General features: G+C 33.1%; 1 protein-coding gene across 4 annotated transcripts in view; it reads left to right on the top strand.

Moving 5' to 3' along the window:
- Positions 1-19,235, top strand: part of LOC126828544 (cellular tumor antigen p53) — a 50,763-nt gene extending 31,528 nt beyond the window's left edge. For 3 of the 4 annotated variants that reach the window (XM_050558366.2, XM_050558368.1, XM_050558369.2), the window contains 9 exons: positions 1,233-1,328; positions 3,482-3,552; positions 4,786-4,864; positions 5,465-5,981; positions 7,314-7,408; positions 7,797-7,918; positions 13,165-13,392; positions 13,687-13,780; positions 14,007-19,235. In XM_050558366.2, the coding sequence (XP_050414323.1) occupies positions 1,233-1,328; positions 3,482-3,552; positions 4,786-4,864; positions 5,465-5,981; positions 7,314-7,408; positions 7,797-7,918; positions 13,165-13,392; positions 13,687-13,780; positions 14,007-14,282 (1,578 nt within the window). In that variant the 3' untranslated portion in view covers positions 14,283-19,235. The remainder of the gene's footprint in view (positions 1-1,232; positions 1,329-3,481; positions 3,553-4,785; positions 4,865-5,464; positions 5,982-7,313; positions 7,409-7,796; positions 7,919-13,164; positions 13,393-13,686; positions 13,781-14,006) is intronic. The other variant, XM_050558367.2, reaches the window with a different exon arrangement.

Here is a 19,235-nt window from a genome sequence, read left to right as displayed (position 1 = left end):
TTGGTCTGATTCATTTTTGGGCGTATTGATGTACTCTTTTCTGTATGATCGTAAAGTTTATTTAACCTTTATTTTGGGATTTACTTTTCATTCAGTCAGAATATAAACTAGAGAAAACATTTGAATGAATTCCCTGAAAATTGGCTTTATACACATAAATAAACCTGTTATAGATTTATATCAATGAATGAAGTTCCTGACACCTTGCATACATCTATGTTAGTTAATACATGTATATCTTGAGATTTTATTAGTAAACAAGGAGTAAAGGTAATGTAAACAATGACCAAGGTACACATCATGTTAATGTCTTTCGTGAGACAATTTTCATTAGTATTATCTTGTCTCATCTCTTGTTTAAATTTAGTTAATTATCTAATTACTGCCAGAATTACTTGATTAAATTACCTCAATGTAATTAATAAGATGACAAAGAGATAAGACCTCACACAGTGTTCAATCCCCTTATTGAGTTCAAATTTTAATTCACTAACAAGAAGAAATAAATGGGGAAAATGACCAAATACTAAATTTGTGCATTGTGAATTTACATTTTTTTCAAAAAAAAAATCATATATCCCTTTTCTTTGAATTTGGAATATGTACACATAGTTCAGGGGATAATACAGTTTTATTTTTTCTAATAAAGATGACGCAGGTTTAAGCTTTGATTTGATAATTACTAATGAAAAAATATTCCTATATTCATTAGATGATTCACAATGCCTGAGACAGTTAATGGCGTTATTGTGGTTTTTCCAGAACTGCCTATGATCAATGAAAAGCCTTATTATATGATCCATGAAAAGTCATGAGGAGATCTATATTGATTATTTTGGCCAATCCAGGTGTTTTAAGTGGCGACAGATAACAAGTGCTAACAATTGGTCATTAATTATTAACACCGTACAACTTGTGATAATAAGCTTCAATTCAGCCTATTAAAAGAGAAAGATCCCTGGTGGGGTTGTGGTATAATACAGGTGTAGAATAACAGTACATTGTTAACTGACCGTCTTAACCAACTGGTTGTTTTATAAGACTGAGTTTAATGTTTGGCTGTATGTCATTCATGACAGATGCAAGATGTTCACCTTTGTTGATGACCAGTTTGTTGAAATAGTGGTAATATTTTCATTATTATGTAGTTGGTAAACATTGTTGATTCAAAACATGCTGTAATGTATAATTTAATTAATTTAGTATATTTAATGTTTAATTTTCTTTTGCAGTTGAACCCATTGATTGCTCAAACAACGACAGCTGGTATGTCACCAGATTCACAGACCAATATTATTGGTAGTACAGCTTCCAGTCCATATACAGATGTAAGTATCTGAAACTTTTTAATCCCTGCAAGTTAAGACTATTAAAACATTCAAAAGTAATTGATTATTTAAGAATCCTGACAAAAAAAACCAACAGATACACATCCTCACTAACAGAATATCATCCATCTGAATCATGTTGTTAATGTTTTATTAATCTTGCCCTATGGGCATGGTCTAATGAATTGTTATAACTACACAGATTGATAAATGTCATTCAGACAGGTTTACTTTATAAAAATATAATATTAACAATATTGACAGAATTTTGATGGATTGGTATGTCTGAGGGTGACGATTTAGTTTATCAATAAAAGATTATATTTTTTGTCCCCCGCCTTTCGAAGAAAGCAGGGGACTATTAAAATGGGTTCGTCCGTCTGTCTGTCTGTCTGTCTGTCCTTCTGTCTGTCCGTCTGTCTGTCCGTCACACTTTTTGGGACACAATAACTCTCTTCCTAATTGAGCTAGAATGTTCAAACTTGGTGTATGTGTTTATTAGGTCAATGCCTTGATGGAGTTCGAAGATGAGCATTTTCCGCTTAGGGTAAGCAGAGATAAGCAATTTGATTGGTTGATGCTTTGGGACACGATAACTCTCTTCCTAATTGGGCTAGAATGTTCAAACTTGGTGTATGTGTTGATTAGGTCAATGCCTTGTTAAAAAATATTGTCAGCTTTGGTTTTACCAATGACTGACTGCATACACATGCAAAATGTACTTCTTTCTGCTGTATTAAATTTTATGTAAGCATGTAGAATTAAAAGGAATGAATATAACACTTATAACAGGAAGGCTTTTATAGGAAAAAAAAAATGCTAGAATTAATGAAAGGGTGCGTATTGACTTGGTACATTGAGTAAAATAAGACATCATGCTATATCTATTGTTTATCTATTGATTAGTCTGGTATTATAAAGTCCTAAACTACATCATGTTCAAAATAAAATATTCTTCTCCTGCGGGGCTTTACTTTATAGTATTGATCCTAACAATAAACAAAGCTTTGCTACACAATGTTTCTGTTACTTTTTATTTTCAATATACATTTATTAGACACTAATTGATTTACTTCCATTGAAAAGTTTAATCAATACAGATTTAGAACATGTGATACATTACTTACTACTGTAAAGATTTTTTTAAACTAATAATTCAATTAAAGAATTAAAATATAAGCATGTTAAGATATATTTAGTTGGTTTAAGGTGTATGTATATTAGTTGATAACATCAATAGATAATATAAATGAACGATTTGATAAGAATATGTTTCTGAAAGATGACACAGATTGAAATGGGTTGTCTGAAGAATCTTGTGTAATCCAAGTGAATGACAATGTTATGAGCAATATAACGATACACCTATTAATTAAATTGGTATCATCGCATGTGGATCAGTGATATCACTATGTACCTTGATTACTCACAATCTGTTTAATCACTGAAATTACTTATTAATTATGTTAACCCTACTTCATGATATATATGATTGAAATGTCATGTCAGTTTGTTGAAGCAAAAACACAATAGATCACATCACTGAAGACTAGATTACTTATACATATTTCACTTACATTGATATAACTGTCAGTAATATTAACAAGCAGGGCTTGCCACGAGACGCAAGTAATTACTGGATAATCAAGACTGGAGCAGATGCAGAATGTTGTTATCGTTTCTATAGTAATTCTTTTGATTTCAAGCTGGTTTTGTTGCTTTATCCGAATACCATCAGCACGCCCAACTATGGGAAAGGGAAATCCAGTTTCCCTAGCAACTTTCCTGTCATGGGAAGAGGATCTACAGAATTCTTTTGGATCATTGCCATTAGGCACATGAAATGGAAATGGCTACTCACGCAAATCATTATGCGTGAGTAATTACATGTACTCACCTCGCTGGTGGCAATCCCCGAACAAGTCAATTAAGCAAAATTTTATATACGGTACATTAGTTATGTCAAACTTTCCATTAGACCAATAGCAGAATGTATGCAAAATGTGTGAGGTTTCAATTAATTTTATGATATACAATTGAGAACAGCTTATTGAACAGTGACTGACACCAGCATGACTAGAGCAGGTCAACAAGCCAATCAAACTTTGTATTTAACCTTAGTTAAATTGCCATTGTCTTATGTTGAATTTCAGTCAATCACATCACCACAACCATATTCACCTCATGGAAACATTACATCACCTGTACCAACCGTCCCATCAAAGTAAGTATTAACACAATATTATTTATTACTATATCATTATGAATATTTTGTAAATTTAGAGTAGGGAAAATATCGCATAAAACATATTCAACAGAATGTAGCCATGTTGAAGGACCTATTGTTAATTCTCTGGTCACTTCTCGATTAGATAACCTTAATTCACTTTTAGTTGGTTTACCTTTAAAGCTTATAGATAAATTACAAAAAGTACAGAATACTGTAGCTAGACTTGTTACTTTAACTAAGAAATGTGACCATATAACTCCTGTTTTATATAATTTACACTGGATACCTGTTAAATATCAAATTGATTTTAAGATTTTATTACTTTTAAATGTTTAAATAATTTAGCTCCTGTTTACCCCTCAGATCTTTTAGAACTTTATACACCTGGCCGAACATTACTTACATCAGATAAACTACTTTTAAAGCCCAAAACTGTTCAACTAGTATCTTATGGTCAGCGCTTTTTTAGTTATCAAGCACCTGTTTTATGGAATAATCTACCATTTAGTTTAAGATGTTGTACATCTCTAAATTCTTTAAAAAAAAAAACAACTTAAAACACATTTATTTAATCAGGCTTTTAACTGAATCTGTATACAATCGTTAACATGTCCATTATCTTGTTGTTTATTTATAATTACATTGTCACTTTGTAAAGTGCCCCTGAACATTTTATATGAAAGGGCGCACTATAAATATGCTGTAATAATAATAATAATAATTTGATATTTCGGATTGCAACAGATAACAAAATTATTCAAAGTGAAAGAGGAACAAAACATCCTGTGCACTTTTTCAGTGTATTACAGTATATTGTACATATATTATTGTTATCTGACATAAGTAGAGTAAGTAAAGTCAACTAGTTTATTTACTATACATATATGTAAGTATAGTAAATAGTTGATAAGAGATGGCAAATAGCCAGACAAAGTTGACTATTATCAAGGAGAAATATGATAAAATGATATAGACCTAAGATGCAGACCCTGACCGCCCAATTCATAAATACCAAAATAAATACTGTTATCAGTTTACAAGCTCCCCAATAACGTCACCACTTCAATATATAGACAGGTATCAACTCCATTGAAAAAAACTCAATCCCTAAAATAAACAGTAATAACTGAACATTGAAATGTATACAATTATAAATATGATTAGTATTAGTCTAAATGATTAATCCTTTTTGACATTTGAATTAATTTACACTTTTTTTTCTGTTAGTACGAATTATGCTGGCGATTATGGTTTTGAAATCAGCTTCACACAGCCATCAAAAGAAACAAAATCAACAACATGGACGGTATGTACGAGATTCCAAATCCCAGACATACTGGTTTTCACAAGAATGAATTGTTAAGCATTGTACCCATATCTGTAACAATGACAAAATTAGTAAAGTAAAAGAAGTGCCATTTGAAAACAGTTGATTGTGATTAATAGTTATTATCAATTAACTAAAGAGGGAGCCGCTGTGGTTCAGTGAGTGAGACATTGGCTTGCTAACTTATAGGTCCCATGTTAGATCCCAGTGTGGACCGAGAAAGTACATCTGAATTTTCTGACATGATTCCCCCTTGTCGGTGATCAGGGCAAATTTACCTCATAGTACACTGTATAGTGCATGCCCATCTTCACTTGTCATGTAGGATGCTCAACCACATTTCATTTCTCAACTAATGACATAAGTGCTGTAATTATTAAATAAATAAATAAATATGGTACGACAATTCCCTAGGTCACTGCTAATGTGAGAGATCATCTGCTACTTGCACAGCACAGTAAAAAAAAAAGTATTTTGGACTTACAACAAGCTTTTCTCATAGGTATTGTTAATTTCATTGTCACAAATATTATGTTTTGTTAACATTAGATTAAACTTTGATCTTTTGTTTTATTTCAGTACTCAGAGTTGTTAAAGAAATTGTATGTTCGTATGGCAACAACTTGTCCAGTACGTTTTAAAACATTACGCAGTCCTCCACAAGGATGTGTCATCAAAGCCATGCCCATCTTCATGAAACCAGAACATGTCCAAGAAGTAGTGAAACGTTGTCCTAATCATGCTACATCAAAAGAACACAACGAACATCATCCTGCCCCCACCCATCTCGTTCGTTGTGAACATAAGTTGGCCAAATATGTAGAGGACAGTTACACGAGTAGACAAAGCGTCATCATTCCACACGAGATTCCACAAGCTGGATCAGAATGGGTGACAAATTTATTTCAATTCATGTGCCTAGGGTCGTGTGTTGGTGGCCCCAATCGTCGCCCCATTCAGATTGTGTTTAGCCTTGAAAAAGACAGTACGGTGCTAGGGAGGAGAGCTGTTGAAGTCAGGATTTGTGCCTGCCCGGGTCGTGATAGGAAAGCCGATGAAAAAACTGCCATGCCACCTAAACCCATGAACAAAAAAAGTAAGTTATGAATTATTTATGGTGAAGATTGTGCTTGTATTACTGGAGGGTTGGGTGGCCGAATGGTTAGCATGTGTGCGCTGTATCATAAGGCTTCTCATTGAGTCAACTGGCGTACGTGACAAGGATTAGGGGCACTTGTCCAACCTTGTGGGTTTTCTTTGGGTCCTTTGATTTCCTCCCACTGCTAGAGAAACCTACTAGTCTAGAGGCTCAGTGCCGAAGGGGGGGGGGGGGTCCATCAACTGTGCACAAAACTAGACCGAACCTTTCTCGAATAAAATTTTGCGTAGAATACGATGCCGAGTGGTGATCAGTCCGCCGTTGGGGCTTTTTCGAGATATTCTGGGTCAAAGGTCAAATGGATTCATTTGCACTGAAAGTGAATGTGCAGTCATTCTTGTATCATGAAAATAAGCTGAAAATGATTATAAGTAATCACACTTTCAATAAAAATGTAAATTTGCTAAATTCACCTTTGTTCTTTGTGACCCCATTTATTGAAAAAAAAATAAATGTGCGATTAATTAATATGTGTCATCTATTTATTTTGGGATTTCTCGGGGGGGGGGGGGGGGGGGGGGGGGGAAGAGAGACATCAGCCTCACTGTTGACTTGTCATGATACAAGAATTGCTGTGCATTCACTTTCAGTGCAAATGAACTCATTTGACCTTTGATCCGGAATGGGGGGGTTGGATGGCCGAATGGTTAGCATGTGCGTGCTGTATCATACGACCTGTGATTGAGTCAACTGGCGTGGTTTCGAATCCCCGGTTGTACGTGACAAGGAGTAGGGTCGCCTGTCCAACCTCGTGGGTTTTCTCCGGGTCCTCCGGTTTCCTCCCAATGCTAAAGACCCCTACGCGCAAGCGAATTATTGAAATAAAATGAAACCATATGTTCATCCCGAAATGACCTAGTTTGTGTTGAGTGGACGTTAAACCCCATTTCTCTCTCTCTCTCTTGACCCCGAATATCTCGAAAACGCCCCAACGGTGGACTGATTACCACTCGGCATCGTATTCTACGCAAAATTTTACTCTAGAAAAGTTGGGCCTGGTTTTGTGCCCATTTGATAGACACCCCCCTCGCACTGAGCCTCCGATCTATAAGCGCAAGTGAATTATTGAAATAAAATTAAACCATGTTTGTCTCGAAATGACCTAGTCTGTGTCGAGTGGGTGTTAAACCCCATTTCTCTCTCTCTCTCTCTCTCTACTTGTATTACTACTATTCATTTTTTAAAAAGTGATGATATGTACAATGTGATATAGAAATGATTTTCAGTTAAAAAAAATTAACATTTCATAATGTTACTTTCACTTTACAGTGGCTGCACACAAGATGACACTTGGTACAGAAATTACAAGTATAGGTCCTGGGAAAAAACGTAAAATTGGTGATGATGAAGTATTCACATTAACAGTAAGTAATTAGATTGCTTTAAACAATTTATAGGCTTTTAACATGAAATTTCAGTATATCATCGGATACATGACATGATGTATATATGAAGATGTTTATTCATTGTGTACAATGAAATTCACATTGCTTCAAAAGGCTTAGCTGTGATATATTCAGCTGATGGATGTATTCATTCAGATGAATTGCCTGCTATACTTAAAGAATTTTGATTAATATTTTTCATGTGTATTTGCTGGACGCCTCAAATTCCATCCATATCAAATTTTTTCTAGATAATTTGAAAACACAAAATTTTTACTTCCTACTCTTATGTAGCTATAAATTATTGCTATAAAATATACGATAAGATAAATTTGATCTATCTATACTATACATGTTTCTTTTGTAGGTTAGAGGGAGAGAGAATTATGAGATACTATGTAAATTGAGAGATTCACTGGAACTGTCTGCCATGGTGCCTGCAACACAAGTCGAAACCTACAAACAACATCAAGTAGAGATTCAACGACAGTACGTATATTCTTTATTTAACTTGAAGACATTGTCTAGTTGTGGAAATCTTTGGAACTTGATTTATGTAGGTGGTTGCAAGATACGCTTTTCAGTTTTAAATTGCTTTGAGATTACTTTGGCTTTAGCTTTTCTGTAATGTGTGAAATTGTGGCTAATATTGTGTTTATTAAAGAAGATAAATTTCAGGTGATTAAGATAATTATTATTTCCATCAAGAATTGGAGTTCGAAGCCTGGTATGTTTAATAATATTATTGAAGTGAAGGGAGTAGAAATCTAGCAGCCACCTGCAAATTCTATAAAAAAAAAAATCGCATTAGACACATTGGTATTGAGAAAAACTAGTAGAACTAAAAAATGGAAATTGACTATTTGCAGATGGCTGGCTATGTTATCTAACCAACAAACAAAGGCAAAACTGATGGCTAAACGCAAAAAACATCCAAAACCAAACAAATACCCGAAGATTCACAGATCCTAATGGCTTCCTACTCCATGTTGTTGGATTATTATTTATCGTATTATACATTTATCATTGTTCTCACTTATTCATAGTATTTATTTCATATCATTTATTAAATAAAATATTTTGTAGTCAGTTAGATATGAGACATAAAAGAGTAAATACAAAGATAAAAAAATCATTCTTAATTCACAAGTTTTATATAAAAAAAAAAAATTGTTCCATAGATGTTTCATTGTTTGGGTGTCTTTTGATATTTTATCTACCCTTGGCTAGTTTTCCGTCCATGCTCAACAATATTTTTTTTTTCAAATCTCGTTATATATAGATCAAATATCTTGCAATAAACTTTTAAGAAACAAACCTCATAGAATTTTAAACAGAAGTACATTATATTCAGCTTAATTTGAGTTGATCATTTATATAGAAAGGGATATGGATTGTAAGGACTGTAGAATTATTTGTTTGTATTAAAAGTATGCTTTACTTTCTTTTAATGATTACGGTTGTGCATGTCCGTGAGAAATAATGATGTACATGCAAACAAAAAGATGGATTTATTGCTTTATACAGGGGTCGCACTACTAACTGGTTTGCAACATCGAGTTTTTTTAATTGAACCCTGCCTTAAAACCCTTCCTCGGTTATTCAAAATCCCTTTGATTTGTTTATAATTTTCAAAGATATCAACAAAACTCTCCGAAATGTCCTAATTTAATTGGTAATATTTTACAATACTCTGTTCTAGAAGGCCATGATAAATCAATTTTGGCGAGGAAAAGTCTTTGAATTTGACGTCTTAATTTGTTTACAAACCATATGGTCTTGATTTGTTTACAAACCCCAAGATCTTAATTTGTTTACAGACCCTGTATAATAGTAATTAGTTATGATGTGAATTATTTCACTGCCAGTATCTTCATAATTTTATTATATTTATAATTGTATTTCTTGTATATATATGTAGAACATAATTTATTCCTTAAAATCTGAAGTGCTTTATCATATTCTATATTAATTATGTCTATAATATTCTGGTTCTCGGACAATCCTTACCAAAAGTCTGATGCAGGAAGGAGTTGTTGGGGTTTTTTGTGGGTTTTTTTATTTTGTTAAAGGATCTCAACTGGGCTAAATGACTCTCATAAACATAGCATTTCAACTCAAGGCACTACATTTATCTCATCATGTTTCTTACCAGAAATGTATGATTATCCAGTATCATTTATGATTGTCAGTATCATTTATCAGGGTTGTGTACTTTAGATATTCTTATTAGAGCCACTTCCTTTAGAGCCTCTTCGTCCGTGTGTCCGTTCATACATGTATTTTGTTTGTGGACACTACAGTAGTGTCGAGGTCAATTTTAAACGCCTGGTGGTTTTATATGCAATACAAGCTGAAAATCACAAATTTGGAAGAATTTTTGACGAAAATGGATTTGTAGGTTGGTGCGGGCCACTTTTTTCATGATGGCGGCCAAAATCAGCAAAATTAACAGGTTTTAACATATGTAAAGTTTCGGTGTGAGCTTTTATATACCTTATAATATGTCCTTTATTTGGTTTTCGGGGTCACCTGTTTCAATTTCGGCAATAAAAATTTGTTTCATGAATCTAAGATGGAGACCACAATTTGCAAAAATAACGTGTTTACCATAATGTTTCGGTATTGGCTTATATGCCTTATTATAGTGTTTTCGGGGTCTCTGGTTTCAATTCCAGCAATAATATTTTTTCATGAATCCAAGATGGCGGCCAAAATCTGCAAAAATAACGTATGTTTGCCATAACGGTACAAAAACTGACTTTGGAAATCTGAGTTTGTGCCATGATCACAGGACCAACAACTAGGAGCTATGGACTGTTTTAAATCCGGCAATATTATAGACTCTAAAATTCAATTCACTCCTTTGACAAACCTGAGATGTGAATGCAAGTTGGCCAAGCTGAAAATCAGATCTGTGCATAAGGTGGGATGACCACTGTTCAAGATAACGTCAGTGAAGGATGTTGTGGCTAGCAATGGACTCCTAGTATTCGAAGAGTTTATTGAAAAAGGCGAGAATCGAAGTTCCTGGAAATGGTTGAGAGAGTAAATAGAGGTAAAAAAGTGAAGGCACCCGAGAAAGCATTTCTGGCAACTGTTAAGGTTGCCAAGGAACTATCTATAAGGACGAAACAAGAGCTGAGAAAAGAGAACCCGCAAAATGTTTGAACTAGGGGATATTTGTAAGAGACACAGAGGTCCGCTGACGGAGGCATCAATAAGTCAGATTAATTAACCTAGAAACAATTTCTCGGTGAGATAGCCTACCTACGATTAACTGTAGCTCCAGACATTTGGCAGAAACGGATAGTTACTAAGACATAAAATCTTGTTTTCAAAACTTCACAAAGTCAGAATTGAAGCGGAGGACACTGATGCACTATTAAAAATGGCACTGGCAGGAAGGATATGATAGTTAAGATCTTATGGAGACTATATTTTTAAAGGATGTTATAATATTTTACTGACCAATACACGATTGTATAATATAAACAATGGACTACCAGAAGACTAGAGCGATATAAATAATTAAAAGTGTATATACATGTATTATCCATATTGAAAAAACAAAAATGGCCCGCACCAACCTAAAAATGCACTTTTTGTCCAATGATATATAAAACCACCAGGCATTTGTTGGTTTTCCGAAAAAAGTATTTATTCTCCCTAACCCTAACTACAGGTCACAATTTTGACGAAACTTAAAACATATGTTCAAATCCCAAAGATCTCGGTTCCTTTTGATATTGGCATGTATCGGACTCTAACTTCCTGGTTTGTGGTCCCTGATTGTACTAAAAATCATGTTTTTAGCTTATGGTCCCCCTAGAGGTCATGTCACTGTTACACCGTAATTGCGATTGTGTTTAAATATCCTGAAAATCGGAAAAGATCTTGGTTCCTTTTGATATTGACGAATGTCAGACCATAACAACGAAACTTGCTTATTAGCTTGTTCTGTCCATCTCTTGTAAAATGTGGACGTTTCTTGCATGGCAACCGCTCGTTATTTTTTAAAATAAAAACAGATCATGCACTACATGCAGCCCTTTTTTCTGAGAACCAAAATATTTTTTTTTATATGGCCTGATGTATGATAAAATCATGAAGTACCATTTTTTAATGGAGGAACATGAAGGAGTTATACTTTATACAGGCATAAAATAAAAATTGTAACAAAAGCTAAGAAAAATAAAGTATTTATGTAAGATTCATATCTATTACTTTACTTCAAATCTTAAAACTACAGAACATACATGTAGTAATAGAGTATGATGGATTGATCGAGGTACCAATTAAGTTTGAGACATTTATTGGAGAGTAATAAATTGGTCAAGATACCATGAAAGTATATTGAGACATTTATTTGAGCATTATTGAGGTCTTCAATGTGATTGAATAATCTTGGATATATTAAAGATTTACTTAAGTTACATTGAATGAAGGATTGATTCCTGTCCTAACAGTATCTTTGTTATTGTCCCTTGTCTTTCGAGGTCTGCCAGTCACACTTTTGGGGACACAATGACTCTCCTAATTGAGCTAAAATGTTTATTAGGTGAATGCCTTGATGGAGTTAGAAAATGAACAATTTCTACTTGGGGTAAGCAGAGATAAGCAATTTGATTGGTTGATGCCTTAGTTCTAATTAATTGAGAGTGATGAAACTTTGTGCATAATTTCATTACATGAGTACTCGACTAAGTTTGATAATGTGCATTTTCTGCTCAGGGTAAGCAGAGTGATAAGCCATTTGATTGGTTGAGACTTTGGAACACAAAATGTATTCAAATCCAGTAAATATCGCAGGCTAATAATGGCATCGAGAGATGATTATGTTCTGGATAAGTTAATTCATGTCCAATTCATAATTTAGATAACAGTTCAGACCCAAAGAAAGACCTGCAATAGGCAGATTTAGCTCTTGCATAATGCATGTTTAAGTAAGAGTGATGAAACTAACCTTGACTAAGTTCGATAATAAGCATTTTCTGCTAAGGCTATGTAGCAATAAGCAATTTGATTGGTCAAGACTTTGGAACATAACAACCCTACTTTTAATTGAGGTAGAATGGTTAAACTTGATGTAGATGTTCATTAGGTGAAATCTTGACCAAGTTCACTGTTTAACATTTCCCATTTAAGCTAAACAGCGCTAAGCAATTTGATTGGTTTATTCTTGGGACATAACTTTGATTATAACTGAGGGAGAGTGATGAAGCTTAGTGAATATAGTTTCACTACCAGGTACTTCAAAACCTTGACCGAATTTGATCGTGAACATTTTATACTTAGACTAAGTATAGATAGATGATCAGTTCAATTGCTCAAATACTTTTGAAAAAGATAAATGTGCAATTAATCAATATGTGTCGTGTTGATTTTGGTGGGGCACATCCGCCTCACTGTTGGCCTGTTTATATATTTCATAGTTTGATGATCATGTGACGTGTAACCGTACCACATAGTTCAAACAGTTGAAGACTTTGAAAGATTTTTAAGGGGAGATAAATTTGATTGTCTCTAGCTGCAGCTATTCAGGAATTCTTTCTGTCTCAGTATTAAAATACATGTTTATCCAACACATTCTTTCAAGCATGGTCTGCACTTATGACAGACAAGTAAACTATTACCTAGTCATTCACATTCAGTGAACAACTTGGACATTTGGCCGTAGAAAAAATAACTGAACAGTCTCACAATGATCTTATTGTTTGATATAATTATTTTAGGGTAACCCAAACAAGAATGGTATCTATACCTAACCGAGATGGTGCTCTTACACCTCAAAATGGTGAAACAAGACAAGGCAGTTTACCATTTAATACAGATGCGAACCATGTTACTAGTTCACAGTTAAATCAAGAAGTACAAGTATTATCTGGTGAAAATGTCTTAGTTAAAGAAGAACCAGCTGGTAGAAATGGTATTTTGACGTTATCGGATAATTCTGTAGCTGGGTATGTAGTTACTCCATATGATTCTGATTTTACCATGATAAATCTCAGTGCTCCAAGTAGATTTTGGAAGATTTTATAAGTAAATCCTGTCGTAATATATGTATGTCTGTCTTGTAGCATTGTATTGAATTAATATATTACCAGAGAATTGGATTGATAAAAAGAAGAGATTCAATAAAGAATTCACTGTATTAGATTTAAGGTGATTTTACAATGTGTGTACCAGATTTGGTTGATGTCATGAAAGGTTGTTAATAAACTATGAAATAATATTTGTTGTTGATTGTGTTGTAGATGGTTGTCACAGTTAGGGTTATCAGCCTATATTGATAATTTCCAACAGAAAGGTTTAAACCACATGTTCCAGTTGGATGAGTTTACTTTAGATGTAAGTATGACACAATCTTCACTTTATCAAAATGTTACAATTGTTTTAGAATTTGCGTTTAACTACTATAAAAAAAATTAGAAAGTATAACACTAAAATATATGAAATTTGGACATGCACTTTGGTTTCTGCTTCTACCACATTAAAATTGTAGTTGTCGGGTCTGGTGGACATAGTATAATACAACATGTATCACTACTTACATCGTATATTTATTTTATTTCAGGATTTAGAAAACATGAAGATAGGTACAAGCCACAGAAACAAAATATGGAAAGCATTAGTTGAATTCCATCAATCACAAGGTTTATTATCCGGGACATCTCAATCTTTACAAAGAGATGCTAGTAATGCTTCAACAGTCAGCCTTGGTTCTCAGGCCAGTATCTCACAGAACAGTACCTATTGTCCCGGGTACTATGAGGTGACTCGTTACACCTTTAAACACACGATATCTGTTAATGATGAAACCACATCTAGTAAGAAAGCGAAACTAGATTGATACCAATGTAAGCTAATAATTAACAAATTTGTTGCATGAATCATTTAAAAATGATTTTTTTAAAATCAGCATCATATCAAATTAGCTGCTGATTATTATTATCAATACTTCCTATTTACGATCATCGTAGCATATTATTATGCTCTGTTACATTCTTTTTGTGCATTTCCATAAATTGTATTTTTAGTGAGAAAATTATGGTATGCCAATTCTTGACCGTATTTATAGAGAAACTTGCTATTCAGGCAATTTTTATTTGCTAAGCTTTGTTAATACTATCACTTGAAGATAAAATTATTTTAATAGATCAAATAGCATGAATTGTTGACATACTCAATTGAGAAAGTAAGTATCCAAATTTCACAGTCAGATTATCTGTTATTTGTGCCAGGCATGTGGGAAACTGTTAATGTCAAGTTCTGAATATAATTTTTGCTCTTCTAGTGAGATGAAGAGATGAGCAGTGTACAGAAAGAATGTAGTAATGTTCAAGGGAGATAAGTCTGTTAAGTGTCTGATAATATTGTGCTAGCTACAGACAATATCCGTCCATACAATCTAGATTTAGTGATATTGTTAAAGTAAGATAAATACTAAAACTATAGAGTATATGTTATTGAATTATGTGAGTGTTAGACTGGAAGGAATATGGGTGTAATCCATCTGTGCATATAATGTGCAAATTTATTAATTTTATGTTATAAGTAAGGCCACACAAAATAAATGTCTTGTTTTTTGGGCAATTGACAGCTTCTTGTAGGAGGGGAGGTCAGCTTTTTTTTTTTTTTAAATTCATTGCTGGCTAGTGGATGGTGCAAAATAAAATTTGGCTATTACTGAAAATTGCATGGGCTGGAGGACAGTCCTTTTTTTTATGAGAACAGAAAGCATCACTTGTTTTTATGTTCTTGCCAGTTTCCAGATCACCATAATCGCACTGTTGCAAAGCAATAGGAATGACTTCAGTCACTGTCTTCGCCTTTTCAACTCCAATAATAGTCAACAGGGAAACGGATATGCCGCCTTTCTCAATTTGGACTTGAGACTTGACGATCAAAAAGTGGTACAAATTATGTGGTAAATTGTAGACTTACTATTTGTCAACGCCGTCGTCCCTGTAGCTAAGTAAATCTTGTGCGAGACCACAATTTGCATTAAGCATGCAAATACGAGTGAGTCGTTTCACCCAAGGACCTTTTACAAATGATTTCATTCCTGTTTTCACATGACAATTTCTCCCAGACAGATCTGTTCATACAGTTACATTCAATCATATTTAGCCGAAGGTAAGTTTTCAGTCATGACAAAGGAAAGTCTGTTTCTAATTAACATATTGATATACGCATTCAACTATAATTATTGTTGTCAGCAATGTTTTGTATGGACAATGAAACATACATTATGCAAGAGCTAAATCTGATTATTGCAAGTCTTTATTTAGGCTTCAGATGTCATAGAAATTATAAATTAGACCTTTATTTACACAAGCACAAAATCAACTCTGTAGACCCACGGATGGCTTGGATTTAAACAGGATTTCATTGATTGATTAAATTTTTAAATGGCATCGTAAGCTGAGATTAACCGTTACGTTGACGTCATACTCTGGGAAATTTTAGATCGAGGCTGAATGATAGAGTACGAAGCGAGGCCGCTGTTGAGCGAGGCTGCATATGTCGGTCAATTTGATTGAAAGTTCGATATATACGGCCTTGATATTATGTTTATTTGTGGTTAAAATGAGAGTTTAGATGTCGGTATTATACGCTCTTTTGTCACTTGCGTTTACAGAAAAATTATGGAAATTGATAAACATCGCAGCTAACATCACCCCAGTTGAATTGCAGCCCATGCAGCCCCATTGCCATTGGATCAATGTTTCTTATTTCAATTGAAGAAGTCGGCTATAATTATGCCTCATTGATTTGGTCCATTCCTTTAAAACTTTCGCTTCTTATCTATATAATAAAAGTCTTTTTTTTAATTTGTAGTAAAAATAAATGTGATACGAATTGAAAACGTTACTTGATTATTTTTGAACTGTTATAGCAAGAATGGCCAACTCTCTATTAAAATCTCCCATAATGCATCTTTAAGGGAAGGTAATTGATATATGATACAAAAATGGAGGTTCTTTCAATATCGATAATAAAGACCCATAAATAAGTATTTTCATATTACCCAGTTTTAACACACCTGAATGGATATACTGTACGACACATGAAGGCATGTGTTTTTCTTTTACGACTTGCATATCGATGGTTGAGTGGGAATTGGGTTGGGGTTTTATTTCATCAAAACCAATAAAAAGACTGCAAGCTCAACCATTTTTGGGTGTAGTCGGTGCCCGAAAAACAACTTATTTTATTTGTGTTGCCTAAATGCTACTTTATAGTAAGCAGAAACTTAGAATAATGTATATCCTGTTAAAATGTGTGTTGTGTACTCTATGAGTAATATATTATTAAATAATTTTTAACATTCCAAACTTTTTAACACTGCAAAGTGTTTTTTTAATGTGTTCATAAAACGGTGTGCATTATTTTATATGAAGATTGTTTGTAGCAATTGTATTACAAACCGGACGTGTTGTTTTCAATGTTATGTTCAAATTGGTGCATTTCTTTTAAACCTGAAACTGAATATTTTGGGTTATTATTTGCAACTAGATGTTTTGTCTTTTTCATCTTCCTATAGATCTGTTCAAAAAGTGATTTTCCTCCCTTATAATTGCTTCGGTTTGAACATCTGAAGTATTTCTGTTATGATACAGCATCCTGTAACAGGAAAACAATTCTTATATCAAATTGACACTGGAAGTAGTCACAGCAAACATGTGATTTCAAAAATAAGAGAGCACTACTTGTTGAACATATCCGTTAGATTCACTGCCATATTGCCGATACCTATAAATATCCCAAAAGTATTTTGCTCTAACATTTCAACTTTCAAGTATTTATTTAATACATGTCTATATATATATATAGTAGAATAGTTAATTAAAGCTGCTCTTTAGTAATATATAATTGAAATTAAAGATGGCAAAATAAAACTACATTTTTATGCTAACGTTTTCACTGCGATAGCGGCTCTTCAGGCATTTATTAAACATTGTTAAAATAAATGCTTGAATATAAAACCTATATTATTTTCAAAGTAACCATTCATTTACTTGCTCTAATTCTTGAATTTGTTTACCTATGTATCTAAATCACGAAATCATTTTCATGTATAACACATCTTTACTTTAGGTAAAAAAAATAATTTAAAATTGGATACAAACTTATGAAATGTGTGTTTCTTTGGAACATTTCTATATGGCTAAGTAGATTGTAATTACAAAATTGCATGTATTATGTAAGAAATCATAATGGGTTCTGTTATCGTGGCATGTGTGAAGATTTTAGTTGAACAAAATACATGTAGATAATAAAGTCTTTGTGGCTGTCAAGTTCTTTATCAGACATTTTAGTTTTAGAACGCTTTAAATACCAGTCTGAATATAGTTTATATTTGCAGATTATTTATCAGAGAACAATTGTTTGTATAGATAAAATGTTTCTTTTCTATCTAATTTATAAAGATTGCATAATATATGCTAATTATTTATTTTCAAAGTTTTCTATGATTTGTAAATATTTGTTTCTTTCAGTAAATATGTAGCCTTACAAGTTATAATTTATAAATGTTTTGCAATATCTTATGTGCTTTTATATTTTTTTAAAACTACAAGTATATGTATGTTATGATTTAGTGTTACCAAATTAAAGCTGTTCTTATATTGATTTATTCACTGCTTTTTATATGCCCACGTTGAAATGTAGTCTTATATTGTCGTCCGTCGTCCACAATTGCTTGCGAACACTCTAGAGGCAAAAGTTAATATCCAATTGACTTTAAATGTATACACACTGTTTACTTTATTATCATGAGAGGAAGAAGTCGGTTGCTTATCCACAATTTCCGATAATTACTGCCAGAGTTATGGCCCTTGATCACTTTGAAGTATCTTGTGGACGCTTTCGAGGCTAAAGTTAATATCTTTTTGTCTTAAACTTCTTATACACGGTGTTTAAGGTCATGAGACAAAAAAGTTATCATCCAATTGATTTTAAATTTATACACAGTGTTAATAGTCATGAGACGAAGCACCTATATGTTATGAAGGATTTCCAATAGTTACTGCCAGAGTTATGGCCCTTGATTACTTCGAAAAATCTTGCTTATGCTGTACAGGCCAAAGTAATCATTCGATTGACTTTAGATTGATACACAGAATTTAAGGTCTTGAGACGAAAAAGTATATTGATTTTCAATGATTTTTGAGAACTTGAACAGCTAACCCATGAACTTAAATGTTTTGTATACTAAACGTTTCCATGGAGCAAAACTAGAAGCCAAACAAATTCTAATTGAGTTGAATGTTACCCTTAATCAGATTTAAGTGTATTATAAATGTTTCATTACCGACAAAAGTACAAATATGCAACAACTCTTGTTAACTGCCCAGATGGTTTAGCTGCTGTGGGTCTATGTTTTGTTGCCTGGCAACCTATCTTTGTTTAAAACTAGCAGGAAAAAAGCATGAAATAATTTAAATGGCATTTGTAACAATTCCTAGGGAAAAAGTAAAAAATGTGTATTTTTAGAGCAATGAAATGTACTACAAGCATTTATGTGCTACTTTCACAATTAATTTAAGTTCACTCTTTACTAAAGGTTTTTATTTTTAAGTATGTTAAATTTGAATTACAAGATAACTGATAAGTTGTTACAAACTTTAAATATTTGATGAAACATCACCCTCTTATACATTAATTCATGTTCTTGTCATAAATGGCTACGGGATGTGTGTTCAAAATATATCTACCATTTCATAATACGTGTGCCATCCATATATCTTTATATCATAAACATTAACATAATTTAGAATAAAATAATACTATTTGTTCA

The sequence above is a fragment of the Patella vulgata genome, chromosome 7 (genome assembly GCF_932274485.2).
Source record: "Patella vulgata chromosome 7, xgPatVulg1.2, whole genome shotgun sequence".
Lineage (NCBI taxonomy): Eukaryota > Metazoa > Mollusca > Gastropoda > Patellidae > Patella > Patella vulgata.
The sequence above is the reverse complement of the archived record's forward strand: the minus strand, read 5'-3'. Positions and strand labels throughout refer to the sequence as shown.